Source organism: Monodelphis domestica, chromosome 8, assembly GCF_027887165.1.
Source record: "Monodelphis domestica isolate mMonDom1 chromosome 8, mMonDom1.pri, whole genome shotgun sequence".
NCBI classification, from domain to species: Eukaryota; Metazoa; Chordata; class Mammalia; order Didelphimorphia; family Didelphidae; genus Monodelphis; species Monodelphis domestica.
Genome location: NC_077234.1, coordinates 34,313,255 through 34,333,255, shown reverse-complemented (window position 1 = coordinate 34,333,255; position 20,001 = coordinate 34,313,255). Strand labels below are relative to the sequence as shown.

At 45.3% G+C, this 20,001-nt stretch overlaps 1 protein-coding gene across 1 annotated transcript in view; it reads right to left on the bottom strand.

The window, feature by feature from the left end:
- FNDC3B (fibronectin type III domain containing 3B) overlaps nt 1–20,001 on the bottom strand; it is a 323,317-nt gene that overhangs the window by 199,979 nt on the left and 103,337 nt on the right. The window contains exon 3 of the mRNA XM_056806864.1: nt 3,168–3,243. Coding sequence (XP_056662842.1) covers nt 3,168–3,243 — 76 coding nt within the window. The remainder of the gene's footprint in view (nt 1–3,167; nt 3,244–20,001) is intronic.

Here is a 20,001-nt window from a genome sequence, read left to right as displayed (position 1 = left end):
AATAATTTAAAAAAAACAACCCCCAACCCGGGGTCCCGCTCGGCGGCGTCCGACAGCAGGGCCCTCTCTGCCGGGTTTCTCTGTGGTTAAAGGAGGCCCGTTCAAACCCAACAAGGCTGCCAGTCAAGTCACGAAACACGCAGGTGCCGGGGGTGCAAAGCTGAAATATGACTCAGCACCCGTTTGCAAAACAGAGCTCTGACATCACTTATTTCCCATCTGAAGAAGGAGCCGAGCCAAGGCCGGGGGTTTCGACGGGAGCCTTCCGAGAGGGGCCTGATGTTTCTCCTCTGCTTGATGACCTTCTCTCTGGTTTAGCTCCTAATTCTGAACCCACGTCAGAGTCAAGGCTTAGCCAGAAGGCCTTTTATTTTCCCTGAAGTGTTCATTTAGGTGTCATGGAACCCCCTTGGACAAAGTCTGGTGAAAGCCAGTCCTTGCAATGATCTACGGGCCAGAAGCAAAAATCACCAACAAAGCCCCAAAGGAGTCCCAAGGGGAAACGGTTCTATCAGACACACACATAAAAAATGCAGCTCGTCGTTCCCTTCCCTCGTTCGCGTGTTCCCCCTGGGGAAGAAGCTCTCGTTGAACCAAATAAAATGTAACAATCTAAAGAGAGAAGGAAAAACATGGTACCCTCTCTATGGAAGTCTGGAGCCTGAATCGGACGGATCAGTCTGGGGGGCTCCAATACTTTGAATAGTGCTATTTATTGACCTGAAAACCTCGGTGGAGTGTTCATCAATAGTTAGCACACTGATGGGGAAAACACACACAGAGCAGGGGTTTTAAAGAGACAGAGGGAGCAAAAGAAGTCTAAAAGTGAAGGTTCAATGTTCGATCCCACGCCACCATCCAGGGGGCTGCTGGAATGGAAATACATAGTTGGGGTAATTAGGATTAGATTAATTAATAATTAGTTCGATTCTGGCTGTCTTAAACATAATCTGACCCTAACCTTCGTCTTAGTGACTTTATTTTTAAGATAAGACTTTTATCTTTAAGACACAGCTAGGACCTAACTAATTATTAATTAATCTAATCCTAATTACCCCAAATATTTATTTCCATTCCAATAAGGCACAACACAGAGTGGCTGTCTCTGGCCCCCAATTCCTCTCGTTAATGCCCATGCTTCTGGTGATTAGCTTTAATGAGAGGTGTTAAACCACTAATACTAGAGAGAGAGACCCATAATAAGGCACTGAGGAGCTGGTAAAGAGGGAGCCACAGCTGGTGTGTGAGCAGGGGATTTGGAGAAAGAAAGACGCGGGGAGGGGCGTGCAAGCAGCACGAAAGGGGGGCAGTCAGGAGGGAAAGAGCCTCTTCTCAGACAGGAGGGCAGCGGCTCGCACCCGAGTTTTGGGAACTCTTGGGGCTCCCCATTGGCGCAGGCTTAGACTAACCCGGAGGATGCAGAAGCTTTTGCCTCCAATGCTGCACGTAAAACTCATCCCAGAATGAGAAGATCCGCCATGACCTTTCGGCAGCCCTCGGCGATCCTATGATTCATGTTTTGTGGAAAATATTGAGAAATATTCCACTAGAAATCAGACTGCTGCCCCAGCATATTGTCAGCTTCCTGTGTTTTCCTTCCTTTGCTGTCATCAAGGAGGCTCCCAGGAAAATGAAAGCCCCATTTTTCTGGGAGGGCTGAGATGCCTCCTCACCTGGTCCCCATTCCCTTCAGCGATGGCCCAAAGGGGATAATCGGGACAAAATGCCAGCCATCCATTCTAAACAGCCAGCAAAGGAAAGGATAGGAATCTGGACCTATCCATTAACACAACAATGGAAATTCAGAAATTTGATCTCTATGCCTTAAATCAAATCCCCAGTGAATAAATTCTGATAATGAAAGAAACTCAAAGTTGAAGAAAATCCAAGTTGTTCCAACATAAAAGGGGGTCCAGTGGATGGAGAGCTAGGTGACCCTGTTTGAATAACTTACACATACCAGGTCTCAGTTTCCTCATCTGTCAAATGGAGATAATAATAGCAACCAGGGCTATTGTGAGACTAACATGAGATAATATCTATGAAGTGCTTAAAACATGACAGAAATATTATTATCATCATTATTAGATCCAAGTGTTACTCTGTGCAATATTGTGATTCCTATAAAAGTTCACCAGAATTAAAGCATTCCAGTTTTTGGAAATAATTCATTTCAGGTACTGGAGACTGATTCAATCCACAGGAATAAAAATACAAAAAAACCAGACAGCTAAAATCCACAATTTTCCCCCTTTCTTTCCCTCAGCCTTTTGTGTCCTTAGAGGGTATTTGAAAAATCCACTACAAGGTCAGCAGCAGGGACTTTAAATGCCTTTGGATGGTACAAGAAGGGGGGAGAAAAAATTGATAGTTCCTATTGTGTTCATTCAAAGAACCTGATTCTCCGAAGTTCCTTCTTTGTTTATGTAACATTGGGATCACAGCAAGGTGTTGGGATCACATCCTGAGCTCTGGCTTCAACCCAATCAATAACCTCACATTGGCCAAATTTATAGTTTCTGCAATAATTTGTATCACTACCAAAGCGGGTGGCAACTCCAAAGCCCCGCACCCCCCTCCATTGCTCCCCACACAGTAGCCTTTAGAAACTAGCTCTAGGACCAGATTAATCTAATTAGATTTCCTCTGCAGCACTCAACATGGCAAGAGAAGCTCTGGTTCACTTCCCAGAACGTGACAATGCTGGAGAAGAGAAATTAAGACCACCAATGCTCCCAGAAAGGTATGCCAATGAAAAATATTGTTTTTCATCATCGTGATGCTCACTGGGAAACTGATGTGGTATCCTGATATGTCACCCCTTTAAAAACCATTAAATGTTTAAATAATATCGCTCCATCTTCAAGTGACCTTTTGCCACATCCCCTGATCCATGAGACACCTCCAAATACTCTCCATTCTTGATTGTTTTAAACAGCCCTCTAGCTCTGAGCACCCAATTCAAGGAGAGTTTCCCTCTCAAGGCTGCATATCATGGTTCATCCAAGGCACTGAGAACCTTGACAGAAGGAAACTGAGAAAATCCAAGATACACATTTTGGCTTCTGAAAAAGCATATGAAGACCCAACGAAAACCCCCATTTCCTTAGAGCAATAAACAGGAGAAGTCATCTATTGGTTGGGAGATTGACCCAAAATGTCCTTACCTTGAATGCACTGAAGTGTTCCATCCTCAGCCCTGATTGTAAAACTTTCTCCTGGATTAACTTGAACCAGAATGACCTGTCAAAATAAAACATTAATTTCAATTTCATGCTAGAAACATCTGGACTTTTTTTAAATTTTATTATTTCAACCATTTTATTACTTTGATTTATGCCCCAGACAGCTGTATAAAAAAGCACAGGATCTTGAATAAACCCAAAGCCTGGGGCATAACCAGAGTTTTAGAAATCAGACAAGGCTGAACCTGAATCAAACTAACGGGAGTCTCCAATCCCATCTAAAAGGTTATGTGACCAAATGGCCAAAGATGCTTGAGATCTCTTTTTTGGACGAAGCAGAGATGGGGAAATGTAGAAAACCCAGAATCCTACATCATGCTGCTCATTCAGGAGAAACATCTAGCAGGAATCGAAGCTGGGGGTTCCAAGAATACATGTTGTAGGTCTGGTTTATGTAATGATGTTCTTGGGTAGCTTAGTTGTTTGGGTCCCTCTCCCTCTCTCTCCTCTCCCATCTAGCTAGCTATCCAAGAACTCTCTCTCTCTCTCTCTCTCTCTCTCTCTCTCTCTCTCTCTCTCTCTCTCTCCCCTTCCCATCCTCTCTCCCCCCTCTATATAGACAAAAAATTTCATCTATCCATTCACTGTCTAAACATCTAGTTATCATCTATTGTCTATTGAATTGTCTATCATTTATCTATATCTATCTACATACATCTAGTTATGAATGTATAAACCTATGACAAAGTCCCCATGCAAACTCATATTTTTAAATCCTCAAATTCTGAAACCAATTGTCTAAGTATTTGTAAATATTCCAAACCACCAACGAGCAGAGGAGTCTATCCACAGACATCAAGTTTCTGACCTACACCAAGAATAATATTTCCATGGCTTAATTTCACACGATGAAATGACGGAACATTGGCCAATCCCCCGTACACGAATGACTTTATTTCCCCTATCGAAAGTCAGAATTTTCATCAGATAGCTAAAGGAAAAAGAAAGGAGGTTGATTTATATTTGAACCTAAATTAGAAGCGATCATTCGAGCTATAAAACCAGTTTGGGGAATAATCGTGTTTGAGCTGGCATCCAATTAAAGCAATTACCACGTGGTTCTGTATATAACACTAATTAGGCGGAAGCCTACTGTCTCATTTAAAGTTTGAAAATACAAGTTGCATGTAATTAAAAAGTCCAAATGCGAACAGTTATTTCCAGATTATAGTGAGGACTTCAAGAAATATTGATGAAAGCTAATTCCACCCAGGATCCCACTTGTATAATAAATGCTTCCGTGGAAAACAGAGTCATGTCATTCTTCCATTTTCATTCCTGACTCACATTTGGAAAATCCATTTCTTTTCCCTCTCTGAATCATTTACCACATTCATTCACAGCAAGGACTGATTGGCTATCAATAGAATGGCACTGGACTGATGGAAATAGAAATGAAAGAAGAAGCTTCTTTCTTTTTCAGGGGGATGGGGAAAGGAGAAGTAGGGACAAGGCATTTTAGGGGAAACCCGAGGCTTTTTTTGGGACTCCCTTTGGGTCTGACCTCTATGGATGCTTACAACAAGCTGTCATCCTCCTAGACTTCACAGCCACAAAATGATGGGCTTACATCGTCAGGCTTTCGATGCTCTGTTTGTGACTACTGTGACTACTCTTGAATGACGGAGGGCAAGAACAGGGAGAAAGAACACTGGCTCTGGAGCAGGGGGCCTCAGTGCCTACAAGACGATGTGACCCTGGACAAGTCACTCTCTGTGGCTTGTTGCTTCATCTTGGAAATGACAGAGTTTGGCCTTGAATAATCAGTCACTGTTGATTTATTAAGGACCGACTATGTGCCAGACACTGGCCCCAATTCTGGGGGTTGACAAACAAAAGGCAGTCGCTGCCCTCAAGGAATTTCCAACCTACCAGTCTCTCAGGTCTCTTTCAGCCCCAAGTTTATAATCTGCCTTCCTGTTGCTGTTCATTCATTTCAGGCATGACCAACTCTTCATGACCTCATTTGGGGTTTTCTTGGCAAAGACATGGTAGTGGTTGGCCATTTCCTTTTCCAGTTGACTTTACAGATGACAAAAAGGAGGCAAATAGGACTAAATGACTTGCCCAGGGGCACACAGTGAAGATAACAAAGTGGTTTGCCATTTCCTTCTCCAGCTCACTTTATAGGAGGAAACTGAGGCAAATAGGGTCAAGTGACTTATTCAGGGTCACACACGCAACTAGTAAGTGTCTGAAGCCAGGTTTGAAGTCAGACTGTGGCCCCATGCTCTACCCACTGCACCACCTACTTTCCTGCCTCGCCATCTACCTGAAGACTGGGGGTCAGCTAAGTGGCTCCATGGAGAGAGAGAGCCAGGCTTGGAGAGGACAGGTCCTGGAGTGTGACCCTGGGCAAGTCACTTACCCCCAACTGCCTGGCCCTCACCGCTCTTCTGCCTTAAACCAATTCTATTAATTAATTAATTCTAAGACAGAAGATGAGCATTTTTTAAAAAATAAAAACCCTTACCTTCCATCTTGGAATCAATACTGTGTATTGGCTCCAAGGCAGAAGAGTGATAAGGGCTAGGCAATGGGGGTCAAGTGACTTGCCCAGGGTCACACAGCTGGGAAGTGTCTGAGGCCAGATTGGAACCTAGGACCTCCAGTCTCTAGGCCTGGCTCTCAATCCACTGAGCCACCCAGCTGCCCCCGAGCATTTTTTTTTTTAAGAAACTAGAAGAAATTAAAACTCTTGGAGTGGCTTCCCCAAGTCTAAATTTTTGTAATTACTTTTTAATGCTTTCCTTTTATATGGCGATCACATCTCGGATGAATGTTTATTTTTAATAGACAGTGGAACTCACCTAATAAATACAAAGAACTTGGAATTTTGCAATCGCAGGGAATTTTCTGGGTGAGATGTCCTCCCCACCAAGGCAGACTTCGCAGCTTTTAAAAAGGATTCCTCGTGACTGTTTGTGCTTTCTCCTTCCCTCCCCAATGATCTCTTAGGTGTCACGTATGTTGGCTACCTCCTCTAGTCCAAGGACTATTAACTTAAGGGGGGAGCCGGGGGGTGGGGGGAGCGGCTGTCTGGGGGAGTCTAGGGAGCCCTTCCCAGAAGGAAGCCCAACTTCAGTTAGAGGTCAATAAAAATAAAGGTGTCTTTTTATTTCTCACCCAATTCAGGGACCCTTGGACATGTACCTCAGCTTAAATATTCTCTCCAGGAGAATACACAAGCACTGTGGACAGAGCCCATTTGTAGCTTTTTTATCTTGTTTTTGTACTTGCACCAAAAAGAGCCAAGAATTTGTCACTTCCATTATGGGAGCTCCCAATAGCTACAGAGTATCTACCATCATGGTGCCATGACGAACATGACCTCCATCAAGTTGCCTCTCACCGTGGGCCTCAGTTTCCCCTTCTGTAAAATGAAGAGAAGATGGCTTAGACCATCTAAAAGATGATATATCATCTGATTCCAACAATATTATCCAATGTCTTACAAATGGGCATCCACTAGATAGAATTATCTGTCTCATGCCTGCCTTGGGTCCTTCCCAACCTCATCATTCTAGTGGGCTTCTGTCTTGGTGCATTCTTTCCCCAGCAGACCATCAGCAGCTGTTCCCTGATCTATTGCTCACAGAAGGAGCCACATTCCAAGTGCCATCCAGGGAGGCAGTGAGTCCCCCAGGCTCCCCGAGAGCCCTCTTTCCCCTCAGGTGACCACATTTCTCCAAGGAGCTCAGGAAGGGCTGGGGGAGAAAGCTTTCAACCCAGCATCTCCCAACAACCCTCGACTGTGAGCTTTTGGTTACTCTAATGCTCACACTGGTGAGTTGCCTGGGCAACCAGATTGCAATCTATCAGGGAGCTGGCAAATCAGCCCCAATCCCGGCATCCTCATATTCAATCTTTCTTAACCAATAATGGCTAAATGCCTCATCATCCAAGGACGAGCGATCCTTTGGCTCTGGCACCAACCCAACAGGCCAGGAGAGTTGTTTCTTATTAAAGGGGGCAGGGAGATGACCACCCTCTCCTATTAGTTGTATTTAAAATTTTTTTTAAACCCTTATCTTGCACCTTCGAATCAATACTGTGTATCGCTTCCAAGGCAGAAGAGTGGTAAGGGCTAGGTAATAGGGTTAAGTGACTTGCCCAGGGTCACACAGCTGGGAGGGGAGGGGAGGGGAGGGGAGGGGAGGGGAGGGGAGGGGAGGGGAGGGGAGGGGAGGGGAGGGGAGGGGAGGGGAGGGGAGGGGAGGGGAGGGGAGGGGAGGGGAGGGGAGGGGAGGGGAGGGGAGGGGAGGGGAGGGGAGGGGAGGGGAGGGGAGGGGAGGGGAGGGGAGGGGAGGGGAGGGGAGGGGAGGGGAGGGGAGGGGAGGGGAGGGGAGGGGAGGGGAGGGGAGGGGAGGGGAGGGGAGGGGAGGGGAGGGGAGGGGAGGGGAGGGGAGGGGAGGGGAGGGGAGGGGAGGGGAGGGGAGGGGAGGGGAGGGGAGGGGAGGGGAGGGGAGGGGAGGGGAGGGGAGGGGAGGGGAGGGGAGGGGAGGGGAGGGGAGGGGAGGGGAGGGGAGGGGAGGGGAGGGGAGGGGAGGGGAGGGGAGGGGAGGGGAGGGGAGGGGAGAGGAGAGGAGAGGAGAGGAGAGGAGAGGAGAGGAGAGGAGAGGAGAGGAGAGGAGAGGAGAGGAGAGGAGAGGAGAGGAGAGGAGAGGAGAGGAGAGGAGAGGAGAGGAGAGGAGAGGAGAGGAGAGGAGAGGAGAGGAGAGGAGAGGAGAGGAGAGGAGAGGAGAGGAGAGGAGAGGAGAGGAGAGGAGAGGAGAGGAGAGGAGAGGAGAGGAGAGGAGAGGAGAGGAGAGGAGAGGAGAGGAGAGGAGAGGAGAGGAGAGGAGAGGAGAGGAGAGGAGAGGAGAGGAGAGGAGAGGAGAGGAGAGGAGAGGAGAGGAGAGGAGAGGAGAGGAGAGGAGAGGAGAGGAGAGGAGAGGAGAGGAGAGGAGAGGAGAGGAGAGGAGAGGAGAGGAGAGGAGAGGAGAGGAGAGGAGAGGAGAGGAGAGGAGAGGAGAGGAGAGGAGAGGAGAGGAGAGGAGAGGAGAGGAGAGGAGAGGAGAGGAGAGGAGAGGAGAGGAGAGGAGAGGAGAGGAGAGGAGAGGAGAGGAGAGGAGAGGAGAGGAGAGGAGAGGAGAGGAGAGGAGAGGAGAGGAGAGGAGAGGAGAGGAGAGGAGAGGAGAGGACAGGGACAGGGACAGGGACAGGGAGAGGGACAGAGAGAGGAAGAGGGAGAGGAAGAGGGGGAAGGAGAGGGAGAGGGAGAGGGGGAAGGAAAAGGAGAAGGAAAAGGAAAAAGGAGAAAAAAACACTGCATGCACATCAGTCCGGTGACCCACATTTCCCTAAAAACAGGCATGAATGAGCCAACAGCAGGCCCTGGAACACAAGGCCTGGGTTGGATGAGTCAGAGAAGCCTTGTTAGCAATTAACCTTCCCCCATCCACAAGACTCTGCTTTGCTGAAAAGCAGACAATTATAAGTTCTCTTCTATATCAGACTGGAACAAACAGCGTCTCTCTGTCCAGGCCCCATCCCAAAGCATTCCCACCGCCATCTTTTCCAAATCGTCAACAGTGGACTGTGAAGACTGTTCCAGTGAATGAATGAATGAATGAATGAATGAATGAACGAACGAATGAATGAATGAATGAAGGAGCACTTTTAGGCTTATCATGTGCCAAGCACTAAAAAAACCCCAACAATCAAGTGGCTAGGTAGGGGTAGAGAGACGTGGGAGTGCGGCAGTCACTGCTAGCGGGGATGGGACGGGGTGCAGAGGACAGACTGGCAGGGAGGCTAGACAGTGACCCAGGCCGTCTACCCTCCTTCGCCTGCCTTTGGTAAAGGTTCTGTCCAACATGCATCCCCTGGTGGATGGCTTGTCAGCTCTGGGAGGGGAGAGGGGAGGGAGGAGGGAGATGGAGCGAATCGGGGAACCTTAGAAAACTCGTTTGAGATGAGAGGGATGGAAGAGAAGATGAAAGGAGATGGCGATGTGGAAAGAGGGAAGGAGCCCACATGGAGAGGCCCCAGAAGGACTCCCGAGAAAGGCACAGTGAAAGGAGCCACGGGTTCTAGACAAAGGAAACCTTAAGTCCACAAACCAAGATGGAAGCTGGTGGGAATGAGAGACGGACGCCCCGCCGACATCCAAAGCATCCTCTTCATCCTTGTCTACCAACACGGGATACAGGAGTTCTTCCAAGCCCCAACACACCTTGAACTGCGAGTATTTTCTAGGTCGGAGCCCCAGCAGTTGTGACCATTTTCTTTTGATTTTTTTTTTAAATCCTTAACTTCTGTCTAAGAATTAATATTGGTTCTAAGATGGAAGAGCAGTAAGGACTAGTCAACTGAGGGGAAATAACGGGCCCAGAATCTGGATTTGAACCCAGGACCTGGCTCTCGATCCACTGAACCAGCTGGATGCTCTAGTGGTGACCATTTTCCTGCAAATGAATCATCATCCTTTACTCTGACCCTCTCCATGGTAGACATTCTAAAAGGATAATAGATGTAAAGCTGGCATTGGATCATCTAGTTCTCCCTCCTCATTTGGCAGAAGAAGACTGCGAGGTCCAGAGAGATCCGTCCCAACATCACCCAGGAACGTCCCTGGATCACACTTCCCCATAAAATGACCTACAGAAGTGTGACGAAGTTCTTCCCCCATTCAATCTCAAGCCAAGAGGTCCTGGGTTCAAATCTGACCTCAAGACCCTTCCTAGCGGTGTGACCCTGAACAAGTCACTTAAGCCCAATGGCCTGGCCCTGAGTGCTCTTCTGCCTTGGAACCAACACTTGGCATGGATTCCAAGAGAGAAGGTGAAGGTAAAAAAGAGAAATCTCAAGCCACAGCATCTACCCAATGGTAGTTGGGTACCTTGGACTTGTAAGCAGTGCAAGACTAAATTGCTTTTTAAAAACATTTCACTTTTAATCAGGAAATGACATAAAATGGTAATAATGACAAAAACATCAAGAAACACGGAATAGGAGACAAGCCTTCTCTGACATGGTGTGGCGTCACTTTTTAAAGTGGACACACGATTTCCCTTTCCAAAATAGCTCTGCCCCTTCGAACTTCCTTCTGCTCCCTTCAGGGTCTGCACCGCCAGTGACATCAATGCTTACAGAAAGGAAGCATTTAATAAATGCTTTTATCAGTCCAGGCAGCAATCAATAACACGACAGTCCTCTGGATCCTCCCGAGGTTTCTCTTCTCCAAACTAAAGAAAGCCACTCTCTTGAGCTAGACAGGGCCACAGGGTCCTTGTAGAGTGCCAAAGGGTCTTCACCTGGGATCTGGGAACTATTCCAATAGGACTGGTTTCTAGGGCAGCCCCATGTGTTTTATTTTAGGTACTTAAAAAAAACCTAAGTAAAAAGGGGTTCGCAGGCTTCACCAGACTGCCACAGGGGTCCCAGACACAAAAGCTAAGGACCCCCACTGTAATCTAATGCCTTCATTTTACAGAGAAGGAAACTGAGGCATACAGAGGTTAAATGACTAGCCTAAGATCCCATAGATCAATAATCTCATTCTCTGGCCCAATAGTCATTCTCTACAGAATCCTTGAGTCTCTCCTCCTTCTAGTTACCTCACCCTAGGAGGTCCCTTTTAAAAATGTGGTGCCCAAGCCTGGATACATCTAGGTAAAGGCTGATCAGGGCAGAAGCCAGTGAAACAAACTCTTCCTTCCTCCTTGGTACTGATTATTTATGTAGCCCCAAGAGGCATTAGCTGCTTTGACATTCTGCTGAGTGATTATGAAATTCCAGGCCACTGGAACCCTCAGATCTTTTTCAGTGGAAGTGCTGCCTAGTGACATCTCTCCCAAATTCAACTTGTGAAGAGCTATTCTTCCGTTGTCCACTGAGGCAGGCTGGGTACCAAGCTCAAGACACCAGCATCTTCCTCCAACAGGGAGGAAAGGATGCTGCCTAATTCCCATCACCTGCTCAACTCCAGTGCCTGGCAAGCACCTAGCACAAGGAGGCATTTAATGAACGAATACACTACTATTTAGCACAATGGATGGGCTTGAAAATTATCTGTCCAATGAGTGAATAAGGTGCAAGATTCATTCCCATCTAATTCTAAGTCCATCTCCATAAAACACACAACTTTCAATACCACTGAAAGCCTTGAAGGCAGTTGTGCTCATTGTATCTTCCAGATTTTAAATAAAATCATGACCTTCTTAACCAGATAATTTGATCTGGTGAGAAAAGTACCAGGTTGGAAACTCTGAAAGGCTGGGTTCAAGTCCTGCCTAATGCCATTGGCTTTGCTTTTGTGACCCAGGAAAGTCACTGGCTATCTCAGAGATCAACTTCAAGTTTCCTTTCGATTCTAAAAATAAAAGTCCTGTGACTCAGAAAATTAACCGACGAGCCCTGGGAAGATCTTTCCTGGGTGGCCCGAGCCGAGCCCTTTCCTGGTATGAGCCGGTCCCATACAGAGAATTCTTCATAGCCATGATTCGAATGGGTGGTCCCAGAGGCAGAGCATCAAGGAAAGAGGGTCTCCACCAACTCGGGAAATGACTCAAGAAAGTCCTCTCCAACAGAGTCCTGAGCGTTGTCAAATGTATAACCCTGGACAAGCCACTTAGTTCTCTGGGACTCGATTTCCTCATCTGAAAAAGGAAGAGACGAATCACTGGCCTCTGGGGCCCCTTCCAGTGACGGAATCTAGGATTATAAATTATGTCGGTCAATTCACATTTATTGGGTGCCTACTGTGTGCCAGGCTCTGTGCTAAGCACCAAGAAAAAAAAAATGAAGATAGTCTCCAGGGGACCAATTATTCCACAAGGACTCAGTCACCATGTGCCTACCCTGATGGAGAACCAATAGACCGGCTTCTAAGATGACATCTTTGTAAGGGGAAATGACTTTCCCATGAAATCATCTAGGCTGCATTAGTCAACAGAATGACCTACACTCCAAGTACGACTCTTCCACCAAGAATTATTAGCTGGCTGGTATGGATTCCTGCGCTTTCCATAATAATACACTTTCAATAAAAAAAAAGTGTTACTAGAGAAGCTTTTTTTCATGTACTAAATATGATTTTAACTAAAACAGATAGAAATGGGTCATGAGATACAGGCAGCCACAGGCCCAGCCTTCAATCCCCTCTTTTTCCAGATGAAAATTGAAGAAAGGGGGGTGTTGTGCAAATCCAAGCCTTTGCCTTACAAAACTAGGCACAAGACTGCCGAGTGCTGCGTCTTCTTCGGGGTGTCCCCCCAGACACGGATTGTACGCAATGCAGAAGCTAGTGATGATGGATTGGAATCTCAGCCCTTTTCGTCCAAGTCATTGATTTCCCCCCACTTTGTTTCAATCAATCAATCAACAAGCACTGATGTATTAATCATCTATTAAGTGCAAGAGATGGTGCCTGGGTTTTTGTCGCTCGTGGGAGGCGAGAAGAGAACATAGAACTTGAGAAAATGAGGTCAAGAAGGGATCGTTTAGGTGCCTTTTAGCACCGGAATTCTCTGAGCAAAGGAGCACAAAGGAAGGGCACCAGAGCCAACTCCAGGACCATTCCTCGGGGACTGAAGAAAGACCTTGGCTCTTTTATGTGAATGGCTTTTATGATCTCATTGGAGAGGAATTTCCTCAGCAAAGACGTCACCCAGTAAGTGGGGAAATGCATTTTGGGGAACAAATTCCCGCAAAGTAATCAATTTTAATCTTGCACATTCCCCAAACACCTCCCATTTTCAAGGAATGATCTGGATGTAATTAAAAGGGTACAATCTGCCAAGTAAATGGATTTCCAAAGTGAAAAGTTTACAAATTCACAGGAATAGGCCCCCCCCCCCTCTTGTGGATAATTCTTACTTCGACTTTCTGGTGGAAAATGTGGGCATAAAAATTCTATTAGGGAGACAAAAGCCTGGAAAATCACAAACACTACCACAGTAATGGGAGGATGCAGTAAGTGCACCAGACAAAATGTAGAAGATATGACAAGCCAAGTGGACAAACACTTATGAATTGTCTCCTGTGTACAGGGCACCGTGCTAAGGGTTGGGGATACCAAGTGTGAAGGTGGGATCCACTCTCCCCTGCCCACTTTCAGATTTAATCACTTTCTGGTGACTTTAATTTAATTAACTCTTTAAATGAATTTAATCAATCAGTTATTTAAATTTTCAATTAATTAATTAATTAATTTGAATTTATTAATAAATTAATAAATTGGAAAAATAATTTAATTAACCAGAAGGTGATTAAATCTAAAAGTGGTCAGGGGGGAGTGAATCCCATCTTCACAATAGGAAGGTGAAAAGACAGCCCCTGCCTTCCTGAAGTTCACTTTCTAATGTAAATGTAGATGTAAACATAGATATAGTAGATGTACGCTTTAGTGGCTGAATGAAATTACACTGGTCATGGAGTAATGTTCCTGCTGTTGCAACTGACCGAGAATGTGGGTCTCCGGCCCATGCTCCACACTTGGTCATTAGCCAAGCTTCTGGCTTGTTCTTCACATATATGGCGGCCAAGTCAGAGTGCTTTATTCACATCACTTCTATTGTGAAAAGAGACCCCAGAACCAAACCAACAAGCTCAAGATGTCAGAGGGTTTGGGTTTTATTCAGATTATCCAAGACAATTTTTTTTTCAATCCTCCACCTTATTTTGGCTACACGAAAATGATCTACATTATTAATGTCTTATTCGACAAAGAAAAAGGTTCCTTTTATTCCCTGAATAATCTGAAGGAGTTATTCACAGGAAAATAATGTACAGTCTAAGGCTGGCTGACATTCTGGTATTATTGGGAAATGGGGTTTTGCAGCAGATTAAAAAAAATAATAACTTCATCCCTTTAAGGCAGACCAAGGAGGTCTACAAAGCTTCATCACCTTCCACCTTCTCCAATAGCCTCACTCCTAGAGCAACAGGATGGTTGGGTCTGGGCTTTGCCACAAACTAGACAAATGATCTTAAGCAAGTGATTCTGCCTATCTGGTATTAATAAGATGAGAGGGGCTAAGGGAGAGGGCTGGGAGGAGGGGAAGGGAAGAACATGAATCATGTAACCATGGAAAAATATTCTAAAGTAATTAAATAAAAAAATTCAAATAAAAAAAGACCATTCAAAAATAAACTTTGACTCTGACTTAAAATAAAATTAGGGGAGAGGTTTATAACTTAGGGTCTTTAGTCTTTTTTAAAAGTATTTTGATAGCATATTTCAGTATAAAGATATTTTGGCATTACATTTCAACATAACGAATTTCCTATTTTATTTTTTGCATTTAAAGCCTTATTGTGCTTAGGGTCGCTCAGACTTCAGTAAGGTCCTAAGTTAAGGACTAAGAGATCCATGACAAAAATGGTCAAGATCCTGGGAAAAGAGAATCTCAAAAGATACCTAACATGCCATGGTTTTACAAGATCCACTCAGCAGAACAGGAACACCCTTTTAGGTCTTGGAAAAGTTTATCAGGTATTTCTTCTGAAGAAATGAAAAAATTATCAAAGGTTCTCATAATGTGATAAAATCTGAAATTTTCGATCCGTATACGCATCACACGCAAACACGTGGCAAAGTCTGGTTGGAGGGAAATGACCTGAAGTTCATGAGAGAGCTCACTTCTCAGCTGTATTTGTTAGGCTAAAACTTTTGGTTCAAGTTTAGCGATTCTGAGTTGGAGAAAGAGCTCAAAACAGAACAAGTCTGGAAAACCAAGTCACACAGGTTCACACCTCATCCTGGGGAGAGGACAGGCCACAACGTGGTTTCAGTTCTTGGATCTTAAAGGAAATTTTTCGTTCAATTGGACTCCTGTTTTGTGCTTGTAATAAAATTTGAGCCAGTCACCGCTTACCTACTTTTAGATTTTTCAGCCTGAAAAGCTTCCCAACTCTTGACCAGACTCATGACTATATTCTGTCCAGGTCCCAGAATGGAAGTGACCAGCAGTTTCATCTCCTTTGTAGCTCTCCAGATGAAGAGTGAGAAGAGACCTAGAGAGACACTGACTGGCTGGCCCAAGACCACGCAAGGAATTCAGCAAAAAAAAAAAAAAAAAAAAACTGGGGTTCAAACTCGTGGCTCTGAGCCTAGATGCCCCTGTACCTTAGATTCCCACCTTGGGGCGCCGTGAGCTTGGGTTTTTGTTTTGTTTTTAATATTCTGATACCTTTATTTCAACATAATCGGTTTCCTTTGTAATCCTCTGTATTTTATCTTATGTATTTAAAAAACAATATTCTGAGAAGGCATTCAGAGGCTTCTAAATGGGGTTCGTGATATTAAAAAAATTTGTGTTCTACATTAAAGGTGTCCATACAAAGCCCTCAACTCTCCCCAGAGCTGGCAGAACCGGATGAAGATGCAATAGAAAAATGCATAACAAAATAAAAACAATGCAATGCGGATAATGTTAACTTGTGGTTTTCTAAATTAGTATGTCTTTCCCCAAAAGATCCGACTGTATTTGAGTCTGGCATCACCCCCATACACAGGCTTCCCATCTGCAGAAGTGTTTGGATCACCCTGACAAACGGCTCCTAATTAAAAGCCTGGGAAAGGGTGTCAGAATTAACTGAGATGCCCGAGACCCTGTGCTTAAAGGAGATCTCTGAGCCTGAATCCAAGGTCCAGGATTCGGATCAGCTACCATCCATCGCTGAGCTCCGAGCCCCCATCCCCTTCCATCCCCGCCATGTGGAGAATGCTCTATTTCCAAAGCACAAAGACTGAACCGATGGTTTTGTTTTAATCACAGACCTGGACTACCTGGAGCATTTGAAGGCCTAGGACACACCTGTCCCACCTCATCTTATCTCAACTTCACAACCACCGTAAGGTACAGGGATCCCCGTTCTGTAGCCAAGGAGATTGGGGGGCAGGCAGTCTGCCCGTGGCACAGAGGAACAAAGGAGCGACTGTGTGAAGCCCTTTGCAAATCCCAAAGGGTATACATTCCAGCTAGTATCATCTTCTTTATTGTTCTTGGAGTTGTTCTTAGAAGGAGGATTTAAACCTAGTTTTTCCTGACCTCCCAAGCTAAACGTTCTTTCGATGAGTCTGAATTCTGCAAAGAGCTCTCTGCCTCGGGGCAGCAAACCATGGCCTTTGACATACATGTGGCGAGGCCTGCACGGTTTCAGAAGGCACAGGAATGGGCTCATGGCATCCTGAATTTAGAACTGGAAAAGCCCTCTGAGATTATCAGGGGAATCCTCTGTATTTTACAGAGAGAGAAACTGAGGGAGCCCAGAGTGGCTGGTTGACAGTCCCTCAGAGCCCAAATCAGAGGGCGGTTCTGGGACCGGGAAGTTCTAACCCAATGACCCAGCTGAGTCTTTCAGTACAGAGAGTGCTCGAGGATGGGTACACAGAGGAAGGACTCCGGGCCAATACACACAAAGTGCCGTCCCAGAGTGTTCCCTGAAACAGACTTGGGCTCGCTGATTTCAGAGCTGATAGAATCTGGAAATGGACAGCATCGATGGCCTCCAAGGTCGGCCCAGACGCCCAGACTCCCCCCTCGGGATGGCCCGTTCCAGGTCTCCCCCCTCTTTCTGCACCGAGGCCAAACTCGGAACCGGCCCCGTTCTGGGCAGACAGCAAATGGGAAATTGTGACCCAAGATTTTCCAAGAGGCTCATCCTCTCCTTCTCCGCCACCAGGATGCTACGTGAACCCGCAGCCGATTCCATGCACATCTCCCTCACTCTGGGGCCCGTTTACAGACCATGACATCAGAAGGGGGCAAGGAGCCAAGTTTGGAACTCCATCTGGGACGAATAACGTCCAGCGCTCGGACTTCTTTTGTTTGCATACACGGGGGAAAGATGTCTCGGTGCTAAGTGAACTCCCTCTTCAGATTTCTTCCCAAGGTCTCCAAAACAATATTCTGCCCCCTGGAGCAACTCCATGCATCCAATTCTCTTTCCAGAGTTACGCATAAGTGATTCTTAACAGGGCACAGGATTTTGAAACATATAATTAACATCTAAGTCAAGGTAGAAATCCGAGGAGTTCTTCATCAATGGACAACAAAGAGAATGGGAAAATCACTTTCACGAATGGGGTGGGGTGCCACGGTCCATCGGGCAAATACTATACTGCAAGTAATCATCGAAAGGTCTCTTATTCTTCGTCGTAGCAAGAAAAAATGAAAGCTGAAGGCCCTTGGCACAGGGCACGACAGCCCAGGGCAGGAGGCTGTTCTGTGGCTATCTCCATAGTTCTACGATCTCACTGATAATGGCTATTTCTTCCAACACTCTGGGTTTCCTGCACCGGCCTCCTTGTTATTCCTTGCACGAGACGCTCCTCCATCTTCTGACTCCAGGCATTTTCCCCGGCTGTCTTCCTTTCCCATAACATTGTCCTTCCTCTCAGGGCTGCCTCCTGGACTCCCTCAAGTCTCAGCAGAAACGTCACCTTCCACAAGGAGTCTTTCTCAGCATTCCTCCGTGATGTAGGACACCAGCTTCTTAAAGTGCCTTTTTCTTAGTATCTCCAGTGTGTCCTATGGAGCTGTGGGTGGGTGCTTAATAAATGCTTCTTAACTCTACCTGCCTTGGTCCAAGGATAATCAGTTCCACGCAACCCCACCTTGGGCAAATGTTGTCCCGATCTTCCCATCTCCTCCTCCATGGGAGAGCCTCAGAACAAAATGGCGGCCTTCTTATTCTCTGGACAATGGGAGGATGCCAATAGGGTCTATCGCTTTTCAGTTCCATGCATCCCCACCTTGGGCAAATGTCCCGATCTTCCCATCTCCTCCTCCATGGGAGAGCCTCAGAACAAAATGGCGGCCTTCTTATTCTCTGGACAATGGGAGGATGCCAATAGGGTCTATCGCTTTTCAGTTCCACGCATCCCCACCTTGGGCAAATGTTGTCCCGATCTTCCCATCTCCTCCTCCATGGGAGAGCCTCAGAACAAAATGGCGGCCTTCTTATTCTCTGGACAATGGGTGGATGCCAATAGGGTCTATTGCTTATGCCTTATAAACCATCCTATCTCCTGACTATTTTCTGGGTGACCTTCAACACGAATTCTTTGGCGCTCTATGGCTTGCTTGGTTTCAAGGAGAATTATTCAAAGCAATGAAAACATGAAAGACTTATTAATGTACTGTTTGTAGCATTATCATTAAAAAACGCCATATGTTTTTCCAAAGACCATTGAGTCATTTTTTAAAAAAAGAATAACAAGTGAAAAAAAACGACAAATTTAAATGTGTGGATAGGAGTATTTCATGACTCCAGGATTCTGTGGCTTCCCCTTGCCAAGACCGATGACAGCTCCTCTACAGTTCAGGAGGGAGTGTTTGTAAGATGTTGGGACCAAAAAAATCCATCACCCTTCAGCCAACCTAGAGATGAGTTTATACAAAAAGAAGCGGGCTGCTCTCCAGATGACACACAGACCACGTGCTGACAAGTCCTTATAGATGAGTAAATATTTGCATGTATAATAATAAAATCTGGAGCAAAACGGGTTTGTGTCTTTCTTTGTTCTCTATATTTTAAATTGGTATGCCTGCATATGGAGTGTGTGGAGCGTAAAATCTGTGAGAAAAGGGACTTTCTCACTTTTCTGTCTGTATTCCCAGCACGTAGCAAGTGCTTCACAATGATTAACATCATTATTTTTTATTATCATTAATTATCATTGTTATCAAGAATTATCATTATTAAGCAAGAGCTTAATAAAAAGTTTTTTCAATGGGCAGGGAAGAGAGCCATTAGTTAAGCACCTATTATATGCCAGTAATCACTTTGCAAATATTATCTCATTTGATCCTCAACAACCCTGTGAAGTAGGTCTCCATTTTACAGATGAGGAAACTGAGGCAAAGAGCTTATGTGAACTGTCCCAAATCACACAGTGTCTGAGGCTGGCTTTGAAACTAGATTTTCCCAATTCTGGGGCCAGCCCTCTATCTGTACCCACTGTACTACTTAGCTATTTTTAAAAATTATTGATTAACTAATTAATATCATTAATCTATTTGTATATGTATACATGTATAAATAGGTATATATGTAAATAAATACAGAGTACTTTGTTGACAGTTATTTAACATGAAACAGTCATCAGCCCAATATTAAAACTTAAAATGAAAAAAAAATCTTAATTTAAAAAAAAAATCCAGTAGGCTCTTGGATAATGTCTCTGCTCTTAATTGTAGGATTGACTACTTCTCCTGGCTTTCACCTGGGAAATCCATCATTCAGATTACCTGTCTTCCCCATTCCAACAAACTGGCCTACTTTCTGTTCCCCTCCCGAAGACCCCATGGCCTGTCTCCAGACCCGTTCAGACTGTTTCCCATGTCTATGATGGTCTCCCTCCTGACGATCACCTCTTGAAATCCCTGGCTCTCCTGTCAAGGCTCAGCTCATGTGACATCTCATATGCAAGGGCTTTGCTAATGGCACCAATTCTTAATGCTCTCCCTCTTCCAACACCCATATTTTTTATTTATTTGGTCTTATTTTGATTTTACTTGCTGCATGCATCTCTCTAGTAAAATATAAGAGCTCTGGAGATAAAGATAGTTTCTTGTTTGTCCTTTATCTTCAGGGTCTAGAACAGTGCTTATGTAGAAACTTGCTGAACTGAACTAAATATTAAATTAGAAAACATTCAAATATGGCCTCATGACAGACTTATTTCATATAATGGAAAGAACATTGGCACCTCTGATGTTTAGTGTCTATGTGACCATGGGCAAGTGACATAGACTCTTTGGGC